Source organism: Cyanistes caeruleus, chromosome 12, assembly GCF_971803275.1.
Source record: "Cyanistes caeruleus chromosome 12, bCyaCae1.hap1.1, whole genome shotgun sequence".
Lineage (NCBI taxonomy): Eukaryota > Metazoa > Chordata > Aves > Passeriformes > Paridae > Cyanistes > Cyanistes caeruleus.
Window position 1 is genome coordinate 13,621,974 of NC_141712.1, and position 26,559 is coordinate 13,648,532.

The 26,559-nt window shown below is 44.1% G+C and overlaps 1 protein-coding gene across 2 annotated transcripts in view; it reads left to right on the forward strand.

The window, feature by feature from the left end:
- The first annotated feature begins 9 nt into the window (after positions 1-9).
- Positions 10-26,559, forward strand: part of GNAO1 (G protein subunit alpha o1) — a 138,894-nt gene continuing 112,344 nt past the window's right edge. The window contains exons 1-2 of one of the 2 annotated variants that reach the window (XM_086847085.1): positions 10-648; positions 737-779. In XM_086847085.1, coding sequence (XP_086703211.1) covers positions 531-648; positions 737-779 — 161 coding nt within the window. In that variant the 5' untranslated portion in view covers positions 10-530. The remainder of the gene's footprint in view (positions 649-736; positions 780-26,559) is intronic. The other variant, XM_086847084.1, reaches the window with a different exon arrangement.

Sequence of the window (26,559 nt, forward strand, 5' to 3'; positions counted from 1 at the left end):
AGCATGCGCGAGCCACGGGCGTCACGGGCGAGGCCGGCGGGAGCGCGCAGCCCGGCGCGCCCCCGCGCTCCCTCCTCCCTCCCGCCCGCCCGCCCGCCGCCGCTCCCGCGCCTCCATTCGGCTCCGCCGCCGCCCGCCGAGGAGGGGACAGCGACAGCCGGGAGCACGGGAGAGGGACGGACTCTCCCCCGCCGCCAACCCGCTTCCTCCTCCTTCTCCTCCACCTCCTCCCCCGCCTCCGCCTCCGCCTCCCGGCCGGGAAGAGCTCGCCGTGCCCGCTGCAGCCCCGCTGGATGCACTGAGCGCTCGGGCGCGGGGAGAGAGGGGCAGGAGGGAGCCGGGAGCCCCGCCGCGGAGGCGCTGCGCTACCCGGAGCCTCACGGCCATTTGCTTTAATTCTTTTATTGCCCCCCGGCCGCCTCCTCCTCTCTGCCCGCGGGAGCCAGCCGAGGCGGCGGGGGCTGCATCCCCCCTCCCCCCCCTTTTTTTTTTTTTTTTAATTTTTTTTTTTTTAAATTTTCATCGCCGCCATGGGATGTACCCTGAGTGCTGAGGAAAGAGCCGCCCTGGAGCGGAGCAAGGCCATCGAGAAGAACCTGAAGGAGGACGGGATCAGCGCGGCCAAAGATGTGAAACTCCTCCTGCTCGGTGAGAACCCGCCGGTCGCCCCCCCATCGCCCCCCTCCTCCTCCTCCTTTTTCCCCGCGCTTATCCCACCTCATCTCTCTTCCAACAGGAGCCGGAGAGTCGGGAAAAAGCACCATCGTGAAGCAAATGAAGTAAGTCCCGCGGGGGGAGCGAGTGAGCGGCGGTGCGGAGCGGGAGAGCGGGGCGGGGGCTCGCGGAGGTGAGCGAGGGCCGCGGGCGCCATGTTTACCTGAGGGGACCGCGCAGGCACAGCACGGCGGGGCCGCCGCCGCTCCCGGCGCTGTCCAGGGCCCGCTGGTGCTGAAGCGTCGCCCCGCGGCCTCGCCCCCGGCGGCGGTGGAGGGAGGCCGGCAGCCCACCTTCCCCTCCGCTCAGATGTCCCCGTGAAGCGAACCGCTGTCAGTTAAGCTTAATGTCGAGGTGTTATCTGCCGGCTCTGCGGATTTAAACCAGGGCTCCCTATCACTGAAAGCCCCTTTTATTGAGCTTGTACCTTCTCCTTTTAATTAATGAACGACGAGCTTGGCCACTCATCTCATTCAAACCTCTGCTGCTCTGGGATCCGGGTCTCCCTATGGTACTCGCCGCTGCTCCTCGCTGGGGCTTTCCACACCCTCTTCCTGTGTTTAATTAGATGAAACCGTGTAATAAACGGCAGTGAAAAGCCCCTCTTTTCAAAGGTCTCTTCCAAGCATCCCCGTGGCTCGTGTAAATGCACCCCGTAGGAAAGCAGGTGCAGGGAAGGCTAATAGGGGTGGAGGTACACCCATGGTGCGACTATTCTACCCCCACCCATTTTTTATGTTTTTTAATTAAAATACAATGAAATACCCCGTCCTCCCACCGCTACAAACATGACGGGCTGGATGGAGGCGGGCGCCATCACGGAACGAGCCTGGGCGCTGGTTCAGGGTCTGGATTTCAGCTGGGAGCAGTTGCCGCTTTGCGATGCTGGTGCTTGCAGAGGGATCCGTGGCTGGGAGGGGCCCCCCCGGGACCGGGATTGCTCAAAGAGAGGAAGAGCCTTAAAGATGGGTGTGAATGGGACGCGGGGAGCGGCGTGCGGGTCCCGGCGCGGGGATCCGGAGCTGCGCGGGCCGACGGGCGGGTCCCGGCGCGGCGTTCAGGCGGTTCGCGCTGGACAGCGCCCGGCGGGGGCTCGAACCTGCGGCAGCGGGGCCCCTCCGGCGCCGCGCGGCTCCTCCCGGCAGCGGCCGTGCCGCGCTCGGCTGCCTCCGGAGGGGCCGGGGAGAAGCCTCAGGGGCTCTGGAATAACCAAAGGGGCCCGCGCCCCTCGCAGGCTGCTGCCCTGAGCTCCCGTAGCCGCCCCGGGTGTGGTGTGAGTGTGAGTGTGTGTGAGTGTGTGTTTATGTGAGTGTGTGTGTGTGAATGTGCGTGTGCATGTGCGTGCACCACGGAGGCAAATCTGGGCCTTCAGCCCAGCTCCCCCCCAGGCAGGGTGTCTTGGCGGGTGACCCGGATATTTCTGTATCAACTCCGTGGCCGCTGTGCCCACCCCTCGGGGGTTCAATGAAACCATCATCCCTGCCTGAGGCAGTGCTTTTCCCAAGGCGTTGCGGGGCTGGGAGGTCTCACTGTCAGGAGACAGTGGTGTCCGTGGCTTTCCCCACTGACGTTTGTATACCCTGCTTCTGTAAAGGCTCTGATTATCCCTGTTCACTGTTTGAAAGGGGGCTTTCCCCCCCTTTCACCCCCGCAGTGTGATTTGGGTCTGGGGTGGGGTGGGTTTGGTTTGCTCTTGTTTGTGTGCAAAAGGTGGATCAGGAGACATGTCACTGCAGATGAACACCAATAAATTATTTAATCTTTAGGAATTGCTTCTGCAGAAGCATGCTGGAATGGCGGGCGATGGGTTTTGGTTGAAGGGAGAGGCTGTAGGAACTACAACAGTGGAGTGCACACATAGAGCCCATAGGCAGGGGGGAAGGCAGTGACCACACTGGCTACACAATAAGCTTACAATCACTCTTGTTTTCCAAAGAGCAGAGCTCTTGTTTTTTGAATCAAATCACATCAACATAATAACCTGTCTGCTGGACTAGATGGGTATATTGAGGACTGAAATATACCTATTTTGTATATATATATATATGTATGTATATATATATATATATATATATGTACACACACATTTCATTAGAAGGACTCATAGCAAGGCATGCTAGACTTGCAGCTTTGTACCTGATATGACAACGTCAAGGAAGCTGCTATGGTGGATAGACTTGTAGTGTTGGAAATTGGGAGGCATCCGTGAGTGTGGAAACTCCAGTGAAGTGTGCGGAGGCTGGGGTGGGGACAGCGGTGTTGCTATGAGCACGGCAGCAGCATCTGGAGAGAGCCGCACAGCCGTGGGCACCAGGGAGAGCGATGTGCAGAGAACAACGCGGGGAAACTAACATTGCTGAAAATTAATTTAAATATAATGTAGGCATTAGCATTTCACCTGGTCAAGCTCCATTAGACAGGCTTGCTGAGAACCTAATGAATTCTTAATAAAGATTAAATCACATGTTCATTAGATTTTGATGAAAGAGACTGCTTTTTTTTTTAATACGGTATTATTGGTGTGCTTCTAGATAATAAATCTCATTCTCATGAATGGCTAAAGCAGCTTCACACTTGGATATTGCCTTGAAAACAAGCACAGGAATCTATAGACAGATTGGAGAATGCTAAGACAAAGGAACAGAGAGCAGACATTGTTATATAGGACCAGAAGAGGTTACACACTGCCCAGTTAATCCTTGAAATGTTGGGTAGCAGGAGAAGTATAAATTACAGTAATTAGAGAGTGTTGCCAGGATGGAGATAAGTATTTGTAAATTTAATTCAGGATTTTTTAGTGAAATATATGGAAATACCTTTTAGCTGGTGAGTGGGGATTATTGAGCAAAAAAGGTGCTGGTGGATGACAGAGAGGTGGAACTCGAGTCTGGAATGTACATCTCAAACAGTGGCAGCACAGGCTAGGAATGACACTTTTGTTAGCACCCATGGTTGTTTTCACACCCTTAAGCCTTGCACTTTGACTACTTTACCTCGGTTGATTAATTTTGCTGTATTTTTTCACAACCAGTCCTGCAGTCCCAATACTTTTACCCATGATTCAAAATGAATGGTCAGAGCCAAGCTAGTCAGAGGAACAGTCCTGAAAGGCATGGTTGTGCTGTGCAATCCAATGAGACTCCAGAGTGTGCCACAGCATTCAGAATCAGGCTGTGACCAGATTCTGTTTCACTCAGCTTAATCTAAAAACCAACTGTAACCAAGCAAAGCTGGGGCTTTCCTTTAAAATCCACGCTAGAAGGTGAGAGTTACCAGACAAGAGAAATTCATCTTCCATTCACACCAGCCTAACAGTAAATTCATGATGTAGGAGTGCAATGGGTGTTAACATTTTTTAGATCTTATATATTCAAATAAATGTCAAGCACATGCAGAATTTGGAACTTACCATTTTCTTTTCTGTAATCGAGACTGATTTATTCTAGGATATTTTTGTGGGGACTTAAAACTCTGGTGAATGTGCTTGTTCATCAAAAGCCCCAGTGGAGCAGGACACCGAGCATATCTCCATCCCTCACTGCTTAGCAGGACATTTAAATCCATGCAATGGTCCAGTGGTGAGCAGGGTTGGAGTGCTTGGGTGGGGACACCATCCGCTGCCATCAGCACAAGGCTTCCAGGGAATTCAGTGTTTAATCATGCTTACACAGAGAGGCTGAGTTAGCTGGCATGGCTTCAAAAACAAGGTCCTGCCCCCTGCTCAGCAGCCACCATTCTGGATGGTGAGCCAGGGCAATATTTCACCTTCCCAAACGAGGTGTTAGCGATAGGTTTGACATTCCAGAGGAATGCCCACAGGAAAAATCTTGGGGCTTGGGATATGGTTTTGGATTTTGCTTTTGCAGAAGCAACAGCTTCTGTCCCCTGCTGAGCTGGGTGCAGAGAGCTGGGTCCAGCTCCTTTTCACAAGATGCCAGAGCTTCCAGCCCTGCATGTCCTCCAGAGCAGCTGTGTGCTACTTCACCAGAAGTGCTGGTAGTAACTCAGTTGATAGGCTTCTCTGCTGTGCCAGTTTTCACAAAATGTTTTTATGTTAAATATGAAAAGGATGGAAATATACAATCAGGAGAAAAATACAGTAGTGTACAGTGCTCATCTTGAAATATCTACTATCTTCTCCCCAACAGCCATCAGTCCCAACAGCCGGCTGATATATTGTTCTGACCTTTTTCAAAAAGCCCCTCAAAACAGCCCCAGGTTCTACTTGCTCTCTCTGTAACCAAATTACTTATAATCTAATGAACTTCTTCAGTGAGAAGCAGTCCCCGCCCACTGGTTTTACAGCAATTTGATGCCAAATGCCTTTGAAATGAAATGTGTTGTGAACACCCACTTGAGTGCTCTTTGCTGCATGTCTGTGTCTGAAATCCGTAGTGATTTCACACTTGCAGCCCCTTCCCCCAGGAATATTTCACCCCACAGGGGCTAACGGTGCAGAGTTGCTTCGCCTCTGCAGCATCTTCCCAGGGACAGGACTGCAAACTTCATCTTCATGGTCTGTCCCACTCCCCAGCACAGTTCTTCTGCCCTGTGGCACTGGGTGCAGAGCCCCACTCAGCTCTCCTTCCACCTGGGAACTGTTTGAGTGTGGTGTGAGCTGGCAACCCAGAGGCACAAACCTCATTAGAGCACCAGGTCAGGCCAAGCCATCCCCATCCTTACTTGTCTCCTGCTATTTTCCAGGAATTCTGTGATTTAAAGCCCAAAGTAGGGCAGTGACAGGCTGCACCTGAGCAGTATTTGAACTGGGTTTTAATAAGCAGGGGAAAGAGCTGCAGCCTTCCCCACGAAGTTGTGTCATTCTCCCAAGAACTGCCCTGGTGCACTTTGCCCTGGGTGTGGATTTGGCCCCGTGCACGTGGCACGCAGATCCCAGCAGAAAGGCGGCCCTGGTGGGGCTGTTTTGGCACTGGAACCTGCTGGGGCAGCTCTGTGGTGTTGGGATGGCAGCTGAGCAGTGCATCACCCGCCCTGAGCAAGGCAGGGTCTCCTGCTAGGGTGTCAGAGATTATCCCAGTGGAGGCTGCTGTATGAGGGGGGCTCTCCCCTCGCTGCAACTTTTTTCCCCACCTTCACAGATGCTTTCTTGCATCTCTGGATGCTGTGGGTGTCATGTTCCACACTCTGCAGTGGCACAGAACAGGGAGATTGCCTCTGAACCAGGCAAGAAGAATAAGACCTGGGAACATTGAAAAGTGAGGCTGTTCATTTTGGCTTGTACTTGCAAAGGTAATCATGTTTTCGGTATTTATTTCCCTTCTCTTGGATTTTTAATTGTGACAAAACATTAACAACCATAGTTCCTTCTTTTATATTTAAGGTTCTTGTTATAAGACTGAGAGATTTCAGAGAAAAGCAGTAACAATATTAGGAGGCAAGATGGAATACGTTTTGGGTTTGTGTTTTTTCTTTTTCCTTGACAGTTCGTAATTTGTTTCTTGTTTTAGGGACTCATAAAAGTAAAAATATCTTTCAGTGACAACAGTGAATTGCATAGCTTCTTCTCTTCCAACCCATTTTTAAAACCTTAAAAGAAATTTGCCTGTCATATTCTGACATGACACATCTAGTCCTGTTGGAACTGTTTTAGCAATCTAATGAGATGAAAGCAGTTGTTTTAATGAGCTCAGAAGAAAGAGACAAATCTTCTGCACAAATGTAACCAAGGATCTGTTTTGTTTTATGGTTCGGCTAACCCAGAAGTTGTAAGAGACATTAGATTGACAAATGAATTAGACAACAAATGAAAGAAGGTTGTGGTTTTCCTCTTCAGTCTGTCCTTTCCCATTTGTCTGGCATACAACTTCATACCCGATGTGAGTTCTCCAGGGTGCTTACCTGGGGATTACCGGGAAGATAATCAAAATGGGTGAAAAATGGAAAAAAGACAAATAACGGAGGTCAAGGCACTGTTTGGCTCTTCTGTTTGATGTGGTCAAGAGAAAGAGTGAAATGAAGAAGTGTTTCAGTGATGGCCAAGGCAGGAGCAGGTTGCTGGAGAGTAAGAGCCAGGCAGTCAGGAATGTCTTGCACACTCCTAATTGCCTAGTTTTCTTCAGTCCCCTTTCAGAGTTACAGCCTGCCTCTGCAAGTATCAAGCTCCCTTGGTTTCTCTTGGATCTGCAGGATACAAAATCACAACTGAGTGCTGAAACTGGTGGATATGCAGCCAGAAAGCATGATGCAAGGGCAGGGTCCAAGAGCTCAATTTTGCAAACTCCTGCTCAGGTAGTGAAGAAGGCAAAAATCTTTTCTGACAAGGCAGCAGCTGTACACAGTGCACAGACAGACCCATCCTCTATACTCTGAAGTCCGTGGTTATACCTTGAGTGCAACTGGGTGTGAAAGATGGTGTTTGGTCCATTATTTATTATGTTGGTGTAAAGAGCTCCAGCAGGTGAGAATTGCCAAAACCTCCAATTCAAGTGGATAGGGTGTTTAAGAGTCTAGTCACTCTTCCTGATGCTATTGCAAATCTCCTGATATTTGTGGGTTTCTGTAGAGCCTGAAATTACTTCTATGGAGCCTGGACTTACACGATGATTGGATCAGCTCTGGTTTCAGGTGGTCTTTGCTTAGATGTGTATTATGTTTCTGGAAGAAAACTTCCAGCTCTCTTCACTACAGAGAAAAGTTAAAAAATAAATTACCTTCTTCTAGCCTGTGGACTAAATAATTGGGAGCAAAATAAAAAACATCCCAAATGAAGGTGAGGAAACCAAATACATCTCAATTGCTTGGTTACTTTTGAAGCCTGATACCTTTTAGCATTGGCAATATTGAAACCAGCAACCTCACTGTATTCAAATCAATTTGAATGCTACTGACCCAAATCCTCTCTTTGAGCTCACTGGACTTTGGGCCAAGTTCTTCCTACACTGAAGATGATATCTGTAGGTTTTATGAGATGCAATGAATTTCATATGTTTGCATGACACTTGGTGGGATCCTGGATGTTGCTAAGTTTTAATCACAAAACCAAAACCAGGAAACAAAAAGATCTGGAAGGCATTGGCACATTAAACCTACAGCCATTTTTCTTGCCTTAATTTTTTTTTTTCTTTTATTCAATACTAATGATTTCTACCACATCTTTTCTAATGCTGAAAAAATGCTCTGCCTAATGTAAAAATCTCCCTAAACTGTTAGTTGAATCATTCTCATTTTATTTTTAAGACCATTCAGGAAAATGACAGATGTAAGGGAGGTTGGAGAATTACAGTCCTGATTATAAGATACTTTTAGGAATCTGCCTAAAATCAGAAAAGGCAAAAGGCAAAATGTTACTGAGTAACACAAAGCAAAGGAACTGATGGTTTTCTAGTGCTGAGAAAAAAGGAGAAAAAAAAAGTTTAATCCAAAACTCAATCATTGTGTACTTAATGCGATATTAGAATAAAAGATGGAGGCATTTCTTAACTTACCAATAAAAATGCTTACTCTCCCCAACTTTCATGTTAATTGAGAAAGAACTGAGGAGTGCCCTCAGAAGGGAGAGCTGAGTTTACTTTGTTTTTCTTTATTCTCAGACATGTCCTGCTTTGCTTGGTCACCAAAAATTATTTCGGTTCATCATCAAACCTTTTATCTGATTATAAAATCTGTAAGCTTAAAACAAAGGAATACACTAGCTTGAGAGAGAGACAAGAGGGATGGGTAACACATGCCCTCCTGCAATACAGAGTTTGGGTCGTGGCTGTTAATAACCCTCCTCTCCCCATCAGGCCCATCTGTGGAGTGTTGTGTCCTCAGAAGCCAAAGACAATTTATCATCCATTCTATTTGTTACAGGATAACTTGTGCAGTCTTTCAGCAGAAATTCTGCTGGTTCATGTTGCAGGAGTTGGTTATGGGAAAAGGTTAGGAGATGCTGATCCTACTAAGTGCTTTGAGGTGTGATCTCTGACAAAGCCCTAAGCTCTTGACTGACTGTTTAGGATTGAGATGTTCCAGGAAAACTGGGAGCAGGTTTCAGCAGAAGCAGGATCCAATGCTGGTAGGAAATACAGGATTTGAAAACTGGGAAAGGGATTTTCTTCTCTTTGGCATGTGTCAGGCTACTTAGGACTGGAATGGGGAGATCTATGTTTCCATTGGGAGGCCAGGAGGAATGTCTTCAGTTGACTGAAGCAGCCTTTCATTTGTCCAAGAGAAAATATCCTCTTGAGATAATTCATGACCCCAGTCTTACACCTTGGCAGGGAGTCTGGCAATGGAAATTTCATCTCTGTGCATGTCCTTCCTCTGAAACATAACCCCTCAAGTGCTTAAAACAGTCTGAAAAGCAGAACAGTGAGTCGACATGCTTTGAGATTCCAGCAACGTCAGACTTGTATTAAATGCTCTTTTCTACAAGAGCATAATCAACAGCAACTTCTACACACCATAACAGTCTGAATATTTCTGCATCAGCTGGAAATCATTACAGAAGGGAATGAGATGAGAATGGGCTTCTATTGAGGAAAATAGCACTTAAATGATAAAAATGTATACTACCTCCTAGCAGAATTTGGTGGTTTATCCTCACCCTCTTAGAGCTGATTGCAGTTGGTAGATCCAGTTTTAAAGCATTAAAAAAAAAGCATATAGGAAAAACTGTGCACAAAATGGATGTTAAGCAGAATTATCTAGGTAACAAATGAGAAGTTTTATAGGTGGATTTCTAGAGCTGTGGTGTGCAGTATCTCACAGTGATATAGAGATGTTTCCTCACTGCCAGTACACCTGTGCTGCCAGTGCTCTTTATTTATTACAGTTGGACCTTGCTGTAATCCAGCTCCTGCCTTTACAGCAGAGGGAGAATATCTCATTTTGATGTCTCTCAATGAAATAATCCTATGTATATATTTCTGGAGGAATTTGTGTGGAACTGGTGCAGACCAGTTCTGGGTCTCTCCAAAATTCATGGTGAGATCTATTTATCTTTTAATCTGGGAAATTACTTCCAAAGCACCACAATGCCAATCTACATGCCCTATATTCAGATTGCAATAGCTAAGGCTACGTGAATTTGTCATCCTCTCCTGTGCTTCTAAATGGTTGGCATGGCAGGGCACGTGCTCCTCCACAGCATGAAGGTTTCTGCTCAGCTTCATCCACAGGAGGGAAATACCATCCTCATAATGAGTTTTAAATGTAGCACAATCAGCTTGGCTTCTTCAGTAGTGCAGAACTGAGTATTTGATTCAGTATATTTTGGGAATCTGTTTTTATTTACTCACAGCCTCTTTACATCTATAAGCAGTGTGAAAGGGTGTTACAGCAGGGGTGGTTACAGGGTGGTTTAGATTGTTGCAAATAAACCAGCTCTTTCCACTGGCCAAAGAGAGCTCTTACTACAGGGCCCTTGGGAGAGTAAGAAATTAGTCACTCATTGCTAGGCTGGTGCACTGATGCCCAAGTGATAGATGCTCCTTCCCAAGGTTAGGTGGGGACCTTATCTCACCTCCTGTAAGTTCTAAAATGGACAGATTTTTGTCACTGAAATATCTGTAACTCCACCACAGACACTGCAGAGCCTTTATCATCACATTTTGTCAGTAACACCAGCACAAATCACTGGGATGAAAGAAAATTGTCTTCATGAACATACACCTCAGAAAGTCATCATAGTGTTCATTAATCACCAGTCACTCTTGGATGATTAATTATTTAGCCAAATTGGAAAAAATTTTCCACATGAATGAGAAGATGTTTACTTAATAAAGCAGAAAGCTCCTAGAAGCATGCCCTTGTTTTCCTCAGTTTAGTGGTACAATAAATTTATATCCCCCTGCTTTTACAGCTCAGGAAAAAAGCCACGGTGGTGTATCAACTTGTTGCTGTTGGTTTCTGTCCAGCCAGTTCTTCAGCAGGAAACCTGATGCTGCTCAATGTGTGCATTTAAGATGTTTAAATGGTAGATACATGAGCTGATGGTCATGGTTTGTTATCTGCATCTCTCTGTGTGCCCTGAGCCCTTGTGAAACACTGGTAAGGAGGAACATGAGAATGCAGTGCCAAATCCCAGCTCCAGGGTTGGCATTTCTCCAGCACTGACTGATGGCATCAGGGTCACATTAAAAGAGGAAGAGCCCCCAATACCTTCATCTTGGCAACAGCTTTGTGTTTGATAAGAATTCTCATGGAAGCATGTTGCTGGGACTATCCAGATCTCACCTCTGTAGTGAGGTGGGATGTGCAGGAAAAAGGAAAGCCACTGTTGGCACTGGGGAACCCAGGTACTGATAGCAAATCAAAATCTTGGTATCTTCTGTGGTGATACTGATGTCTGTTCAGTGTCTTTCAGCATAGCTAATTATTAAAAGCATTCAACAACAACAAACATGTGAAGAGGAAGGAAACAATCAGAGAGCCCATAAAGGGTAAAAAATTAATGATTAGTAATTTTAATATGGTTCAGTAAATAATTCAGAATTTAGCCTTTATTTTTCTAAGTTTTCATTTATCTACTACTTCTGTTTGCCAATACTTGCAATAAATCTCTTTAAATTCATATTTTGCTGAATAAATCATAAAGTTTTTCCTACATGACAGAGCATGAAAATTGAATTATTACAGTAGTACTTTTAGTTCTGATCAGTGAGATCAAATAATGCTAATTTCCCCATCTGTGATCAAACATATAGGTGAGACCTTCTAGCATAAACAGATATACAGTACACAGGACTAAATTTAAATTCTGATTTTATTCACTACTGCTTCGTGGTCTTTAAAATAGGTTTTTGGTGTTTCCAGTAAAAAAAATTGGAAAAAAATTCTTAGAAAGTTTCCAGAACAATGATACAAACCCAACCAAAGTAGTGCATTTAAATTCTAAACTAACTGGATAAATGCACTGAGATTTTTAAAATAACCAAGATCATAGCATTTTTAGTGGCTCCCTCACTAACTTGGGCACACACTGGTGCAGTGCACAGGCTGTCTGAAGCTCTCAGACACATCCTGCTCAGTCTGTTCTCTGGGAGAATCCTCCTCAATCAGCAGAATGATTGTCTGGATCCTCCTGAAGACTCACTCGGTGCTTAACTCTCTGCTCTCGGTTTTCAGCAGCCCTGCAGCTGTGTGTCAGCTGTACAGCTTAGCACTGCTGCAGTGAGGCCACTGGACTTACAGGGCTTCCAAATTAGAGCTGCAACTAATCAGTATGTGGTTAAGTTTAGGAGGTAGCTCGCATTTCATTCATGCTCAGACCCCAAACCCCAGAACAAAGGAGTTTTCTAATACTGCACACATCAACATCAACAGGCTTGAACAGAGCTGGATTAACACCTGAGCCTTGCTGAAGACCATATCATCATTGTGCTGATTGCCACCCAGTTTTAGTGTCACTCTGTGTATCCAGCCATTGTCCAAATATTATTCTGTTTCTTACATCTTTTGGAAAATAAAAGATAGGGGAAAAAGTTATTCTTGTGTTGTGGGCTTTGTCATGCCACATGCATTTCTCTTTTGCCAGAGGAACTCTCAGGTACCAGCTTTCAAATTTATTTCAGTTACAGTTCTTTGCCATGTTACTTGTATAAGGAGAAGGGAAAAAACACTGGTTATAGGAAAAGCAGGTTTAATTGTAGCATTTTATATGTATTTAATGACTTCAAGAAATGAGGTCATGTGAAATCATCTGGAACTAAACCTTCCTGTTCCCCCCCACTTGGTGCTCACAAAGCAGAATCTGAAATGTTGTATTCAGTTTTAGATCTCCTAAATCAAGGGGTGGATCACTGGGCCCTCCAAGGTATTTGGGGCTGGTGCATATGTCAAATAAAGGGGGGCTGAGGGAGATAGAGAAAGCTGAGGAAGACCTTGCTGCTTCTTTCCACCAGCCAAAGAGGGCAAGAGGTAAGGTGAAGCCAGACTCTTCTTAGAGATACACAGTGAAAGGATGAGAGGCAACATAGAAACATTTAATAGAAATTAGGATGAAATATATACAGGAAAAAAAATTTCATGGGGAGGTTAATGCAAAAGTGGAACTGGACCCAAGAAAAGGGAGAGTCATCATGCCTGAAGAATTTCAAAACTCAACCAGACAAGGACCCGTGCAATCTGACCTACATGAGATGGTAGCTCTGCTCTGGACAGGGACCTCTACCCCAAGTTATTCAATGATAAGAAAATACAAATTAGATTCCTTACTCAATGTTCCTAATGTCAGTGTTGACTAAAAATCTATCTACTTGGAAACCAGAGGGACAGCATTGTACAGCACTAGCAGAATTTTCCCTGCAAGTGCATAAAAAGCCAGGCTTAGCTGGGTTAGACTGTTTCGTTATCATTCCTAATTCCCCTTCACACCACTTTGGTTTGCCTCTGAGTGTTGTCTTCTTGGATTTATTCCATAGAGCATTTTACTGACAGCCCTCTGATATCCTAAGCTGGGGTTTGACTAACATCTCGTTCTGTTGGTGCTTCTGTCCTTACAGCTGTGGTGGTATGATGGCTCTTGTATGGTGATGTATGGCAGTGCAGTGAACCAGACTGTGGCACTGAAATAAGTTAACAGAACTCAAAAAAATTCCTAAAAACTCAGAAAGAAAAGTCTGTCAAATGCTCCCTTAAGGCAGCAATGTACTGAAGGTTGAAATGTGGGCTTGCATTGAAGGATTCAGTCACTCCTAGCTAGTTCTATGTGCTAGGGCTTAATTTTTGAGGGTAAATCAGTCACATTCAAGATTGAAAAGTAGTTTCTAAGTTCTTCTCTACCTTTAGGTGTTTAAATGACGGGTGTTTTTTCCCGAACCAGCCTTATTTTCTCTTTGAGTTCTTGTAAAAGAAATGCAAATCTCTCACTGGCTTGAAATTTCTGTGTTGTTTTAAATAAATTACCTGTGATGCGTAACGCAGTGAAAAGGAAAGTGCAGCCATTTGTTGCTGTTTCACTGTATTTAGACCATCTCTCATGCTTCTAGAGGTCAAATCCATTTAATCTGGTTATGCTATTTCAATCACATTTACATTTTTAATGCAAAGCTCAGGTTTGCTTCACACTAGAATGATCGCTCTGGTTTTGTAACAAGCTTTAGTCGTCCTGGGCTTTGGAGACTTCTCTCTTCTATTTTCCCTCAGCCTTAGACAGTCTTTGTCATTTATAAGGTAACTTTCCCTCTTGAGGTGCCAAAATGCTACAGAATCCTGATCACAGGAGTGCTGAACAACATTTTCAAATTCCACGTCATTGGGAGCAAATTTTGAAGTGTGCATTAAAAGCCTGTCATTGATGTGGTTACCCTAACCTTGGTGCTCAAGGTGGTTTGCATTGGTCACTACTGCCTTTTAAAGGGAGATACAGAATTGCATCTCTTTTCATAGTAAGACTCAAAGACTAACTTCCTAAAGGAGGCTGAAGAAGCAGGACTGAAAACTCTACAAGCTAAAACACATAATGACACAATGTGATTTTCACTTTTAAAATACATCCTTCTATAGCCAACATCAAAACACAGGGTAAAAGGAGAGAAACTGTTTCAATTCAACTTCAGTTACAAGCAAGCTTTCTTTAATCTCTGATTTATTCTCGTAGAAGACCTCCTTAATACATATTATTGCGAGTAGTGGTCCTTACCATAAGTTGAGAGACACTGAACCATTTGACCAAAGTTCCTGCAGTATATATCCAACAACAGTGTGATGAGCGTAAAAATAAATGCCAACCTACATAGGTACAGAGGCAGATCTTATATCCAATTACAAACTCACACTTAATTATTAATGACTGAAGTGCTGTAGCTTTTCACTAAGTAGCAAAACATACCCTGAATATCTCTCAGGTTATGTCAGATTGACAGAGCATCAGTGCCAAAGACAACATCAACTTTTCAGTGATGGATCAAGCACCGTGTACAAGAGCAAGAAAGGTGAATATTCAAATGAGAATCTCAGTTTCCTCTGATAATGAGCCAGGAATTCCACATTCAAGAACTCATTGATGGATGTTGCCCTTGTCATAGACAAAATGGTAAACAGCTTCAGAATAAAGAACTAGAAGCAGAAATTATACTAGTGAGTGATGGAGTAGATCATGGAAAGGTCATTTTGTCCATCTCTGTCCTAATGCAGAATTCTATTAGATTACATATTCCTCAGTGTTCTGCATGACTTGTTTACTTGTAAATAACTTAAAGACATGAGAATTTAAATTGTTATATAAATTGTATATCACTCGACTGCAGATAGTTTTTGTATTAAAGATCTTTCTTCAATGGCCTGATAATTTTATCTGAAATTTTTCTTGCTTCTCCTAATTACTTCTCTGCACAGAAGAGATTTTATCACTTTCAGCTGGAGTAGTAAGTATGACTGCTGAATCTCTGTGAGGAACTGTATTTTCTCTAGCCTTTGTACCAAAGTTTGGATGGAGGAGTTGGTGTGTTTTCCTGCACCAAAGATTTCCAGTGCAAGAGAGACCATCTTCGACCACAGACAGGAATTGTTCAGTCCCCACAATGAAAGGAAGTGGTTGGAGAAAGCGATACCAGTACAAGGTGGAAGATTTTACAGGTTACATCTCAGATCCCTCTTAGTGAATTAGTGAATTCTAATAAAGCAAGCTCAAAGATGAAAGAAAGATTATGCTGATGGCAAACAAATTGGAAGTGGAGAAGTTGTGGCTAGACTGCATTTGGAGTGCTGGCCTGCCAGGAGCTCAGGGAAATTTTTGAGGAATGTGGAGGAGAAATCTCAAAATAACTCCCTTTAATGCTACTGCAAAGTCCTGTTTGGCTATGCTGACCCAGCAAGAGCAACTGTAAACCCAGACACAGCTTTTTGTCTGCAGCAGTGACAACTGCATAGCTCTGCAGCCCTCCATGTCTTACTTGTCTTCAGGAGGGCAATGGAGTTAATAAAGAGACTGGTCTTTCTGAAGAGCAGACTTCAAGCTTCACAGAACAAGCACGGGTGTTATTTGGGCTCTTGGTGCTTTTCTAAAAGTAGAAGATGCCCAAGAACTCGTTGTATCTGCAGCTGGTGCTTGCCAGAAATGCTTGTATGATGTATATGGATGAGTGGAGAAAAGGGGGGAGAAAGGGGGGAAAGGCCTTGGAGGGGAAACAACTGAGGAGATACAAATGAAAATTCAATTAAACAGAAGAGAAGGAAAATTCAAAGTAGCATTGACACCCTGCTCAAGGCTGCTGATGTGTCTTGATTTCATCTCTAAACCTAGCAAATGAAGGCAACAGTGAAGAAAATAAATTACCTCTCTGGAAGGAGCTGAACTAGATGACCAGAAAGATGAAAACAAAATACAGATATGCCTCTATGATATGCCCAGGGCTTGTAAAAAATTCAACCAGAACAATAGATCCTGGCCTTGTAACCATTCCAAAGCTTGTCCAATGTATGAATTTTTCTGTTTGTTTTTTTGTTTGTTTGGTTTGTTTTGTTATTTGGGGTTTTTTTAATTTTTTTTAAAAGGTCTCAGTTTATTTTGCCAACTGGAAGACTTGAAATGGACAATGAATGTAATCCCCTGTTGACTTCCATCCTTTGTAGGCATCAGAATGATGCTAATTGGACATATTAAATTCAGAATGGTTGGTTTTGCACTCATTTTTCCTTCTGCCCTCACTTATGCTGGTGTGGGATATAGAAGTGATCCACTGTGGTTGTTCTGGTTGCTACTGGTTTCCTGGTTTGTGGGAGAGGTGTCCAAATGCTTAGTGTCATAAGCTGTTTTAGCAGAGAAGCTGAATGTTCTTTTCTCTTTTAAGATAAACTGTCATTCCTCCAGAATGTGGTCGTCATCAATTTGTTTCAGCTTTATTTTGCTCTTTGCCAGCTGTGTGAGGAACATGTTCAATATAACCAGTCATTCCAATAGCTTAATTTCTCCCCTAAGTATTTTGCTTCTTTCGGGTTGTCACCACAATCCCATTTAAAAGCCCGCTAATAGTAATTGAAAGCCATTTTAAGATTCCATGTAGTATCAGAGTTTGAGCTGCATTTTATTTCTGTAAAACAGAAGTAAGAGTTAGCTATGACAGATACTAGGAATCTAAACAACAGCCAAGGCTACCACGCTTTTGGAAACCTACATTGCTAAAAGAAACTCATAGATCCGGAATCTCATTAAATGAGCGTGAATCTTCCCAAGGACTTCAGTGGGATTCTGATCAGGTTCTGAGTGCAAAGGGTGATCAGTAGTGGCCAGATGCAGGTTAGGTACAAAATAACCAGGAAAACTGCCTTTGCAAAGAGGGTCCCTGGGACTTGAGTGTGTGTTTAAGATGAAAGTTATTGATCCATCTACAGAAAGCAAAGGGCAATGGAAGTGAAAGGGTGCTGGCTGAGTTGGACTAAGCAGTGTTTAAACCAAGTAGTCCTCTCCAGTACTTGTTAAAGGATACCAGCTTTGTTGGGAAGGAGGAGTCAGCTGATCCTATCTGTTCAATTCCTGGTTCTTAATTATTTTGGCTGATACCATCTATGTGCTAAGTCAATCCCAATGAATGACATTTGAAACATCCCAATCAAAGCCATTACATTATCACATTCAGGCCAGGCTTTAAAAGAGATTTGGCTTATTCTTTACACTGCTTGGTCCCTCTCCCAAATGTATGGCCACTATAACAGAGGATTATCTGCACTGGAGGTTTTCTTCATTTCCATTAGGAGAAAAATTTCATTCAGTGCAGCAAGGGCAGCCCGAGATGGCAGGAGGAGATTGGCTCCATGCTGATGCCTTTGTTATCCGCTGAGCAGAGCCTGACACCCCCTGACACCGCTGGGGCCTTGGTGAGGGGCTGTTATTTATTTCAGTGTGTGGAACACATTGTTTTCTGAAAGGGAGGAGAATCAGCCCTTTATGAACAGGAGTCACTGGGCAGTGTAGTCACCAAGCTGCAGGAGCTGGATTTGTTGATATAGTTGGTTTTTCAGCAAGCGCCTTTGTTGGGCTTTTCTTTTAGTCTCTTTGGTGGTGTTTAAGGTGGATCTAGACTCTCCCTGTCTTTCCCAACCCCTCTGCCTTTTCTAACACAAAAACACAGGGATAGGGACAGAGGAACTCAAATTTTTCAAGCTTACAGATCTCCACAAGGCCCCTTCCCTGAGATTCACAGCTTCTTGTGTAGAGATACCTTCTGTCCTGTTGTGGGCTGCCTCAGTTCAAGAGGTTCCTCCAGTCTTTGCAGACCATGAATGACCCTACTGCATTGATAGGCACTGCTTGCTGGTTTTCAAGACTGCACTACACCCTTACAAAAGGGCTGTTGCTTCTGGTTGACACCAAAGCAGTTTGACCTCTGCATCACACAATTTGTAACAACCCTTGTGACGTGTTTGCATTAAGTGGAAGCCAGCTGATGTAGTACCCTCATGTCTTCCTAAAGCCTAGTCACTGCACACATATGGTGTGTTCCCCCCTCTGACAGATGCCATATGAACAAAGGACAAACTACTGGAACCCTTTGGAACAGTGACCGGTCTTACACTGAATTCACTTAAAAGTCAAGAAAACCAGGCATTTGGTTTTGACATTAAACACTGAACCAGCAGCAGTGTAGGTGTCGAAACCACACTTTGAGTTTTTCTCAGTATCACAGGAGCATTAACCTAGCTTTGTGTGACACATTCATCAAGCAGTCATCCCAACCTGGCCCACAGGAAGCCAGAGGCTTGATCCTTCAACCCTCCAGGGGCTTGATCCTGTCAAGAAAAGTCTCGGAAATATAAACCAAGAAGTGAATAAAGAGACATAAGTCTCAGAGTCTGCTCAGGACCAGTGGCTTGTAGGGCAGTTCCTCCAAGACATAAGCCCATAAGGGAAGAACAGCTTTATTTCTGCCAGATAAACAGACATCTGGTTCCAAGAGCCATCCAGTGGCCCTCTACATGCAACCACCTGCCATTCCCCATGCTGCCTCATATCCTTGCTGCAAGGGTCCAGGTGCAACAGGTTTGCAGATCAGCCCTCAGGACTAAATGTGCCCTGCAAGCCTGCACCACACTTTAGCGTAGGGTCTGGCACATCCCTTGTTTATGATCAAGACTAAATTCAGGTTACTATCTTGTTAGGGTGGCTGCTAAGGTAGACTCAGAGGGCCAGGTACCACCAACCAGTTCACCAAGTGTTCTGAGGTCTTCAGCTAGGAATAAATTTTAGCATGAAGAGAAGAATGCATAAGCATGCAGATCACTTTTAATTATATTTTTTATCCTAGAAACATGTCAACAGTAAAGCTGAAGGGGCAGTGGCCATAAGGAACAGCAGTAAAATGCCATTTGCTGCCCAAGATGGAAGTGTGACTTCAAACACAAAATGAGAGAACTTAAAACTAGATTTGTGCTAACTGATTCAGAGCTTGGCGTCTCTGGGGACCTAGTAGATAAATATTTTGTGTCAGAGATAGCCAAACAAATTTCATCTGATATTGAACTTTCCATTTCCGGTTGATTTCCTACATTATGAATCTTTTAAGTAAATCTCTTTGTGGGTGCTGCAAAATGTGGGGAACAGCTCTTATCACACCTGTTTTTTCAATGCCTGCACAGAACAAACTGATAGCGTCCTGGTCTGCTCCCACCTAGCTGAGGTGTGGGCGTTCTGGACTTTGGTCACTCCAAGAATGGGAAGGGATGTCTGTCCCAAAGGGCAGACATGCACAGTCCTGCATGCAGGAGTCTGCTTCACACCTGCAGATGCTGTCAGGCCATGCAAGAGCATATTCCACAGCCCAGGAAAGCTGGCTTGAGATGCAGCAGCTCAGCAAATTCATGAAGTACCAAAGCAGATTTTATCCAATGGTGCTGTTTGATTATTTGTTGGTTTTGCTATGATCAAATTTACTTTGTTGCCATAATAGTAAACATGGTACATGTGAAGCTCAGGGCCATGAGCCTGTATAAAGGGATAAGATAATGCATGTTGCTTGAGCCTTTTACTGTCTTTGTAGTTAGAACAGTTATTGGAAGGCACTAATCCCTTTCTGCTGATTATTGACTTTTGAATGAATCCTCATACACTCTCCAGCAGCAAAACTTGTGGGTTTTCAGGCTCACTAAAGCTCAATAGAACCAAGACCTTGTCATTTATTTTCACTGTTACTATTATTTTTCTATTTCAAAGCAGAGTTTTCTGCTGCGAATTCCCTGCTGTTTGACCACAAAAGCAAGCAAGGGAAATTGTTATTTTTCATCCTGGAGCTTTTGTCCTTTTTACTTTTATAATCCACGTGAGGCGACTTTGCTGGTCATTAGCCGAGTCAGTAAAGCGAGCTTTCTTTGTTGGGCGATAGCAGGGAAACATCAAGTGTCTGGTTCCATGGTAGCAATTTGCTCTCGAAATAAAGCAAGCGTTGATAAGTTGCTACCCTCAGCTATATTTGTCCTAGTAAATAAACATCATCAGGATTTGAGCACAAATACAAGTTGTTTTGCTCTGTTTAACTATTCTGAGATTGTGTTGGGCTAATGAAATTTCCTCTGCATCAGATAGACTTGTTCTATCGCACGCTTGTTTTGCTGATGATGTGTTTCTGCACACCTAGCCAAGGATGTATTTTTTAAAGCATTGATCAGCAGAGCAAATATGCCTGGAATGCATCCCATTAATGTAAAGCAAGCAGTACATGTTTTTGATGGGTTTGCTTTTTAGAGGCCAAGGTTTCTAGCAGTGGAATGATTTGCCTTTGCAGTGCCTGAGAATGGTGGATTAGCTTAGAGGGTGCTGTGGTGTGCCAGCTCTGGTCACACAGGGGACATCACACCCTCAGTGTCCGCACTGCCAAGCCAACTGAAGGGCAGCAATTGATACGTGCTGGCTTACGCAGGCCAGAAAAAGCCCTTAGGATCTGTCATTGGAAGAAAGATTAAATTTTCCAGGATACTGATAAAAACGGTCATTAACCCTTTGGCAATGGCCTGTTCAGCTTCAAAGTGAAATTGCTCACTTGAACCTCACAAAATAAGGATTGTGCTTCTTCCCTGACAGGCAGCAGGACCCAAAATAAAATAAAGCAGCAGCAGGAGACCAAGTGAAACACGACACTGACATTTGTTCTACTTGGAGCAGTGGAGCCACCGCTAATTTAGGCTGGAAGATCGGAGCACGTGGCAAGAGATGGTTTGATGGTTTCAGTAAATAAACATATTGGGTCAGTCTGTAGCTGCAGGTGCCACACATTCTACAGTGAGGTGAATCACAGCAGAAATAGGCCAGTTTCACCCCTTTGCCATCACAAAATTTCCCACAGCCTTTTCTAGAAAATTCAAAGGGATTACACCGCTTCCAGACCCAATCCCAACATTTCATGGAGCTTCCAGTTGCTTTCACGTGTTGCAGGATTTGCAGTGTGCTTCCTTTTCCCTGCCCACTTAAACAAACAGATGTCCATACTCCACAAGTTGGCTGCCCCAACTCTGTGCGCCTGAGACCCAGAGAAAATGCTTTTCTTCACACTTCTGATTAGTAGTAATTAGATTAGGGAAGTTCACAGTGACGGAGGAAGGCTCTCCTCCATGGAGAACCACCCAGTGGAAGTTAGTAAGGGATCAGGACAGCTCTATTACAGTGATTTGCCAGAGCACAAGCAAGCTGTAACCTGAGCAAGATCCCATCACACTAGGAGCTCTACATCCAGCGCACAGAGATGGTGCCTGCTGCAGAGAGGTGTGCTCTCACTGATTGTCCCTGCTTCTTTTAAACCTCTCAATCAAATCATGCCTTGAGCATTCAAAATGGTGAGTTCCAGCTTCAGTGAGTTCTGTCTCAAAAGTGAGCACCAGTTTGGTTCCTCAGGGATGTCCCCAAGAGATGGAACAGGGAGGGTTTCTCTCCTCCACCACACCTTGTATAATTCATCTAGGAGCGCAGTTGCTTTAAGGTCTCCACCAGATTCACTAAAATTGGCCAAGAAACTGAAACATTAATGAAAGAGGAGCAGGAGGATCATGCAGGAGGATCATGCAGGAGTACATGGGTGGCCAGGTAGCAGGTGATGCATGGAGAAAGAGCAGACTGAGAAACACTTCAGGAGACGTATCACCCGGGTTTCCTAAACCACTGGACAAATATTAAACCTAATTATTCCTAGGCAAGTAGACATACTAAAGGCCCTCTGAAATCATTCTTCACTGAAGCATTTTTTTGACAAGGAAAACTAATTCTGGGCTTATTAACAAGTTTCAATAAATAGAATCACACTGATGAACAGACACTGCTAATTGCCTTCTGTAAGATAGCTGGGGAAGTAGAAAACAGGAGCTGAATCTCCAGGCGCACAGCCCCCTTCTTAGCATCTCCCCCTCCGTCTCCCTGGAAAACAACAGAAAAGCTCATATTCCCTTCTGGTAGGGATCAATTATGTACGGCTTTTAGCAGAGTTTCAGTATATTATTCTCCAGTTTAGGCCAAATTCATAAGTGAAGCTGAAGATGGTTAAGATACATGTCAGAAGGAAATTGGTCAGAAAATGGCTGTTGGGTGGGCGTAAGCAGCGCGGCACAGTGTAACTCACAACACTTTGGTACTCAGTGGGAAAGCAAAATTGCTTTAAGTGAGAATAACTTACACAGATTTGGGGCGGGGGTGGATGTAGAAGTACAAACTTTGAAAATGGCCTTTTTCTGAGAGGAGAAAAAAAGGAGAGGCCAGGAAGGGATCTGTTTGTGGTGAGAAGTGGGTACCAGCCGCCAGGAACAAAGGGCCCTATTTGCAGGATGTCCCCTGAGGAAAATGCAGATTTATTCCAGTCTCCCAGAGCTTCCTCTTTCTCCTTGTGTCCTGGGATCCACCCACCCTGCCAGCCCCGCACTTAAGCAGAGTGTGGAAGGATTCTTGGGGTTTGTTGATAAAACAAAGCCACCAGCAAAGGTGGAGGTGACTGGCAGCCCCCAGCCCGTGCAATTTCGGTTTGTAGTTTCCTGAGAAAGGAAGAGTTCTGTTCAGTGCTGATTGTTTTGGAGTAAAGAAAATAGAACTGCTGTAGTGACAGAAAAATGCAAAGCTTAGATTTTGCGTAGATGGCTTATTAGGTCAGAGCTGGAACGTGCTTTGATTTGTATTCGTGATGATTGTACACGGGCACTAATTGGCCAAAGAAGCAAGGGATCTTTGTAGTTTAATGAGGAAAATACTGTGTAATGTGATGATTATTTTCTAATCAAAAAGCAGAGGAACAGAATGGGAAGGAAAACCTGTGTGTGAATACAGACTGTAATTTTAATTAATATTTGCTTGTGCTAATCAGTTTTTCTGTTCTGCAACCAGCTGTTAGCCCTAAATATGGCCTAATGTTATATAAATATTATATAAATTAATATTTAATATTATTTTATGCTTAATATTATAGAACTATTTCCTTTAATATGCAAAGCATTTTGCCTATGCATACTTTTTACTCATGTGTATGAGCTCATTTAAGCCAACAGGACTGGCAATACTAGATGGATAAATTACTATAAATGACTGTAACACCCATCCAGAGCATTTTTCATAGTGAATCTCAAAGCACTTTACAGGTACCAGTGAGACTGGTATCATTGCTCCATTTTACAGGTGGAGAAACTGGGGTGGGAAGAGGTTGAGGGACTGCCTTCTGCATCTGGCAGTGTGTTGGCCAAGCCAGAGGTCAAACCCAGAGGTTCTCCCATCCTCTCCTTCCTCCAAAACATGTTGCTTTTCAGCAAGCTCAAGGTACATGCTCATGTCTTCCCACTCAGTGCCTCTGGGAAAGGGGTTTTGTAACTCTCCACAAGTGGCCCTTTTGCCCCACAGAAAAGCAGAGCTGATTACAAAGCTGAGCCTATGGAGGAGGGAGGAGGATGCGTGTCACACCGCTCTCTTTTAAACAAAGAAGCAGTGAAAAGCCGGTGATCCCGGTAGCATTTGGAAGAACAGGTTGGTGCTTCTCTGAGTTGGAAGGACTGTTTGTCACAGCCACTTATGTTCCCAGGAAATATTATTTTCTTCCTTTGAATCTTGGTGGAAATGAATCTAATCCACTGAGCATCCATGCTGCAAAGAGCTGTGACACTGTGCTGGCCCAAGAGCCTCCTAGCTGGTTACCTGCTGGATTTTGAGTAACAAAAACATCCATGTCCCTCTTTAAAGTATAATCCAAGTAAATATTATTTGAAAGTAAGAAGAAATAGGGTTGATCATCTTTAAAACATAAAGAATTATTAATTTCAGTTTGACAGCCAAAATTTTGGAGCAATCAGTGACATAACTGGACTTCTAGCGCAGTAAATAGTTGTAAATAGTAATCAATTTGAACCTGGTGATTTGTTTCTTAAAAAAAAAATGCCAATGTTAAACTTCTGTGCCTCTACTCTCATAATTTCAGTGTTGACTATGCTCAAAAGTCTCTTCCCACTCCTGTTCTTCTTGCAAGCCTTATGATACCTCCTGAATTTTCCTTAGAAGCCCCTGGAGGCATACAAATTTGAGAAACCTCAATTCTAGGGCATGGGTTTGTTTTTTTTAAAGTCTCATCCTCCATAGCAGCATAGAAGTTGACAGTGGACCCAAAAAACTTAAAAATCCAAATATAACTAGAAGGAATTATGTGTGGTCATCATACTTTAATATTAGAGATTTGAGAAATGCTATTCTTATATGTTTTAGAGCAACAATTTCATATGAGTCATTTCTTTAAACACCTGAAAATCTGCAAAACATCTCATAATCAAGATTATTTTCTGCCTTGTGTACATACCATAGCCAGTGACCGTGGCAGTATGGTCATTATGTGTCATCCTGCCCTGAAAGTATTTTGCCTTGCACTCGCATGAATCCTGCAGAGAAAGGCCAGGCTCAAGGCAAGAGATCTCTCTTTCTGACTCTTTGCCCTCTTGGTGTGGAAGTGGCAAAATTTAATTTTTGACTCTAAAAATGAGCAGCCCAGAGTCTGCATGCCCTCCCCTCCAGGAACAGGGCTGCTGCATGAACATGCACCATTTGCAGGCAGATGTTTTTTGAAATTGCTCATTCAGAGTGTGACTTCTTCCATGTAGCCCTTAAAGTGCTGAAGTGGGAGCCTTTCTTTGGCATGGCTGCCAAAGAAACCCTGTTTTAAAAATGAAAGGAGGGGAAGACGAGAAACTTCATCCCCTTTGCTAGCATTTCAAAGAGGGCATTCCCTCTGAGAGGTAGAGCCAGGGCCGGGGCTGCTTCCACTGACAGAACGGGGCCAAGGGCCCCCTGCGTTCTTTGCAACAACGTGGCATTTTCCGAATAAAACTGCAGAAGTGCTAATTATCCGGATTGGGCAATAGCAGGAGCTGTTTATTGAGGCTTGCTGCTTTCCCGCCGGAGCAGGCTCTGGATCCCCAGTGGAACCATTCATCAGCGCTTTGACAGTGACAGTCCGCTGCAGGGCTTTCAGAGCACAACAAAGATTTCCTCACAGCTCCCAGCAACTGGAGCTGGCTCCCGTTATAGTACGGATTTGACAAAGGCAAAAGGAAAGAGAGTCACTTGCTAACACGTATTTCTCTTTCTGTACTGTATTTCTTTCTCTCTCCTTCTCATAGCACTTCACACAGGATAAAGAAGTGGTGTTGTTTGCATTTTACAGAGGGGAAACTGAGGCCCAGAAGGAGAAAGAACTTGTACAAACTTTTCAGACAGTGATGGTCAGAACAAGGAGCAGGAGCACTAGCCAAGTCCTAATTCCTTGGCAAGGCCATGCATTCATCCAGCTGTATTGAAAGCCACTGTATTTCCTTGCACTTGCACTGTGAGACACAGGCAGTAGAGGAAATACAGGAGGTAATGCAAATTTTTACACCCGTGTGTCATCATCTGTCAAGCCTCTACTTTCCTCCTCCTTCACTATGTCATTTACTTTGGGGACAGGCTACACATGCCAGTACAGTGTACTTTGGGCACTATGCATATTCATACCAACCAGGCTCTAGTTTCACTTTGAACAGGCTTTTCTCCAAGCAATTTTTGCTGCTGTTGTTGCAAAACATTTTAATTAATCAGGAATTTTAATTAATTGTACCCTGCTGAAAATGCCAACACAAAAGCACAAATACACAGAGACCGTTGCTCAGGTCAGAACAGCCCATCTTTGGTTAGCTGTGTTTTCTCTGAGATCGTGCAATGTGATTACAGACACAGGCACAGGGAAAATACTGGATTCTGAATGGCATTTTAAAGTTTTAGAAAAAGAGGGTGGTGTTTTTATCAAGTCAGGAAGCCTGTATTGAAGCTCTGATGGTGACACTGAGCTGGCATACTGCTAACTGGAAAGCTGCATCCCAAAAGGATTACAATGGCCTTTTTTCTAGTCCTCCAACTGCTTCAAACAATCACTTTGACCAAAGCACTTCAAATGTTCTGTGTTTTTATAAAGCTGAAAATCAGGTCGTTTCTAGACCGATTTCACATGCAGTGAATGAATTAGCACAGCTGCTTATTTCCATCTTTTGCTGAGCCCCTTCCTGGGGACACGTACACCTTGCAATGTTACTGCTGACAAAGATCCCCTTCTTGTTCAACATGTTTAGAAAAGAAAATAATCACATTCTGGTCTGGTTACTTGTCATTTTGCTACAATACCCAGTAAATTGTGGCACATTTTGTACTGAGGTAATTGAAGTTCATCTGTCCAGTGATACACAGGCCTGGACCAGCACTCAGTACACAAACTGATTCACCCTTCTGAGCCTAAATGTCATTTTCTACCCTCTGTGGGGTAGAAATGGTTTCATGCCTTGGTGCAGTCTAGACAACCCCCAGCACACCATGAATCACAGAGCCCAAAAATCTGTAAGAGCTTTATTTATTTAAACAACTAAATACTTAGCATTTGTTCATATCATTGGCATATTTACCTTCCTTCCCATGCAGTAAAAGGTCTCCAAAGGATT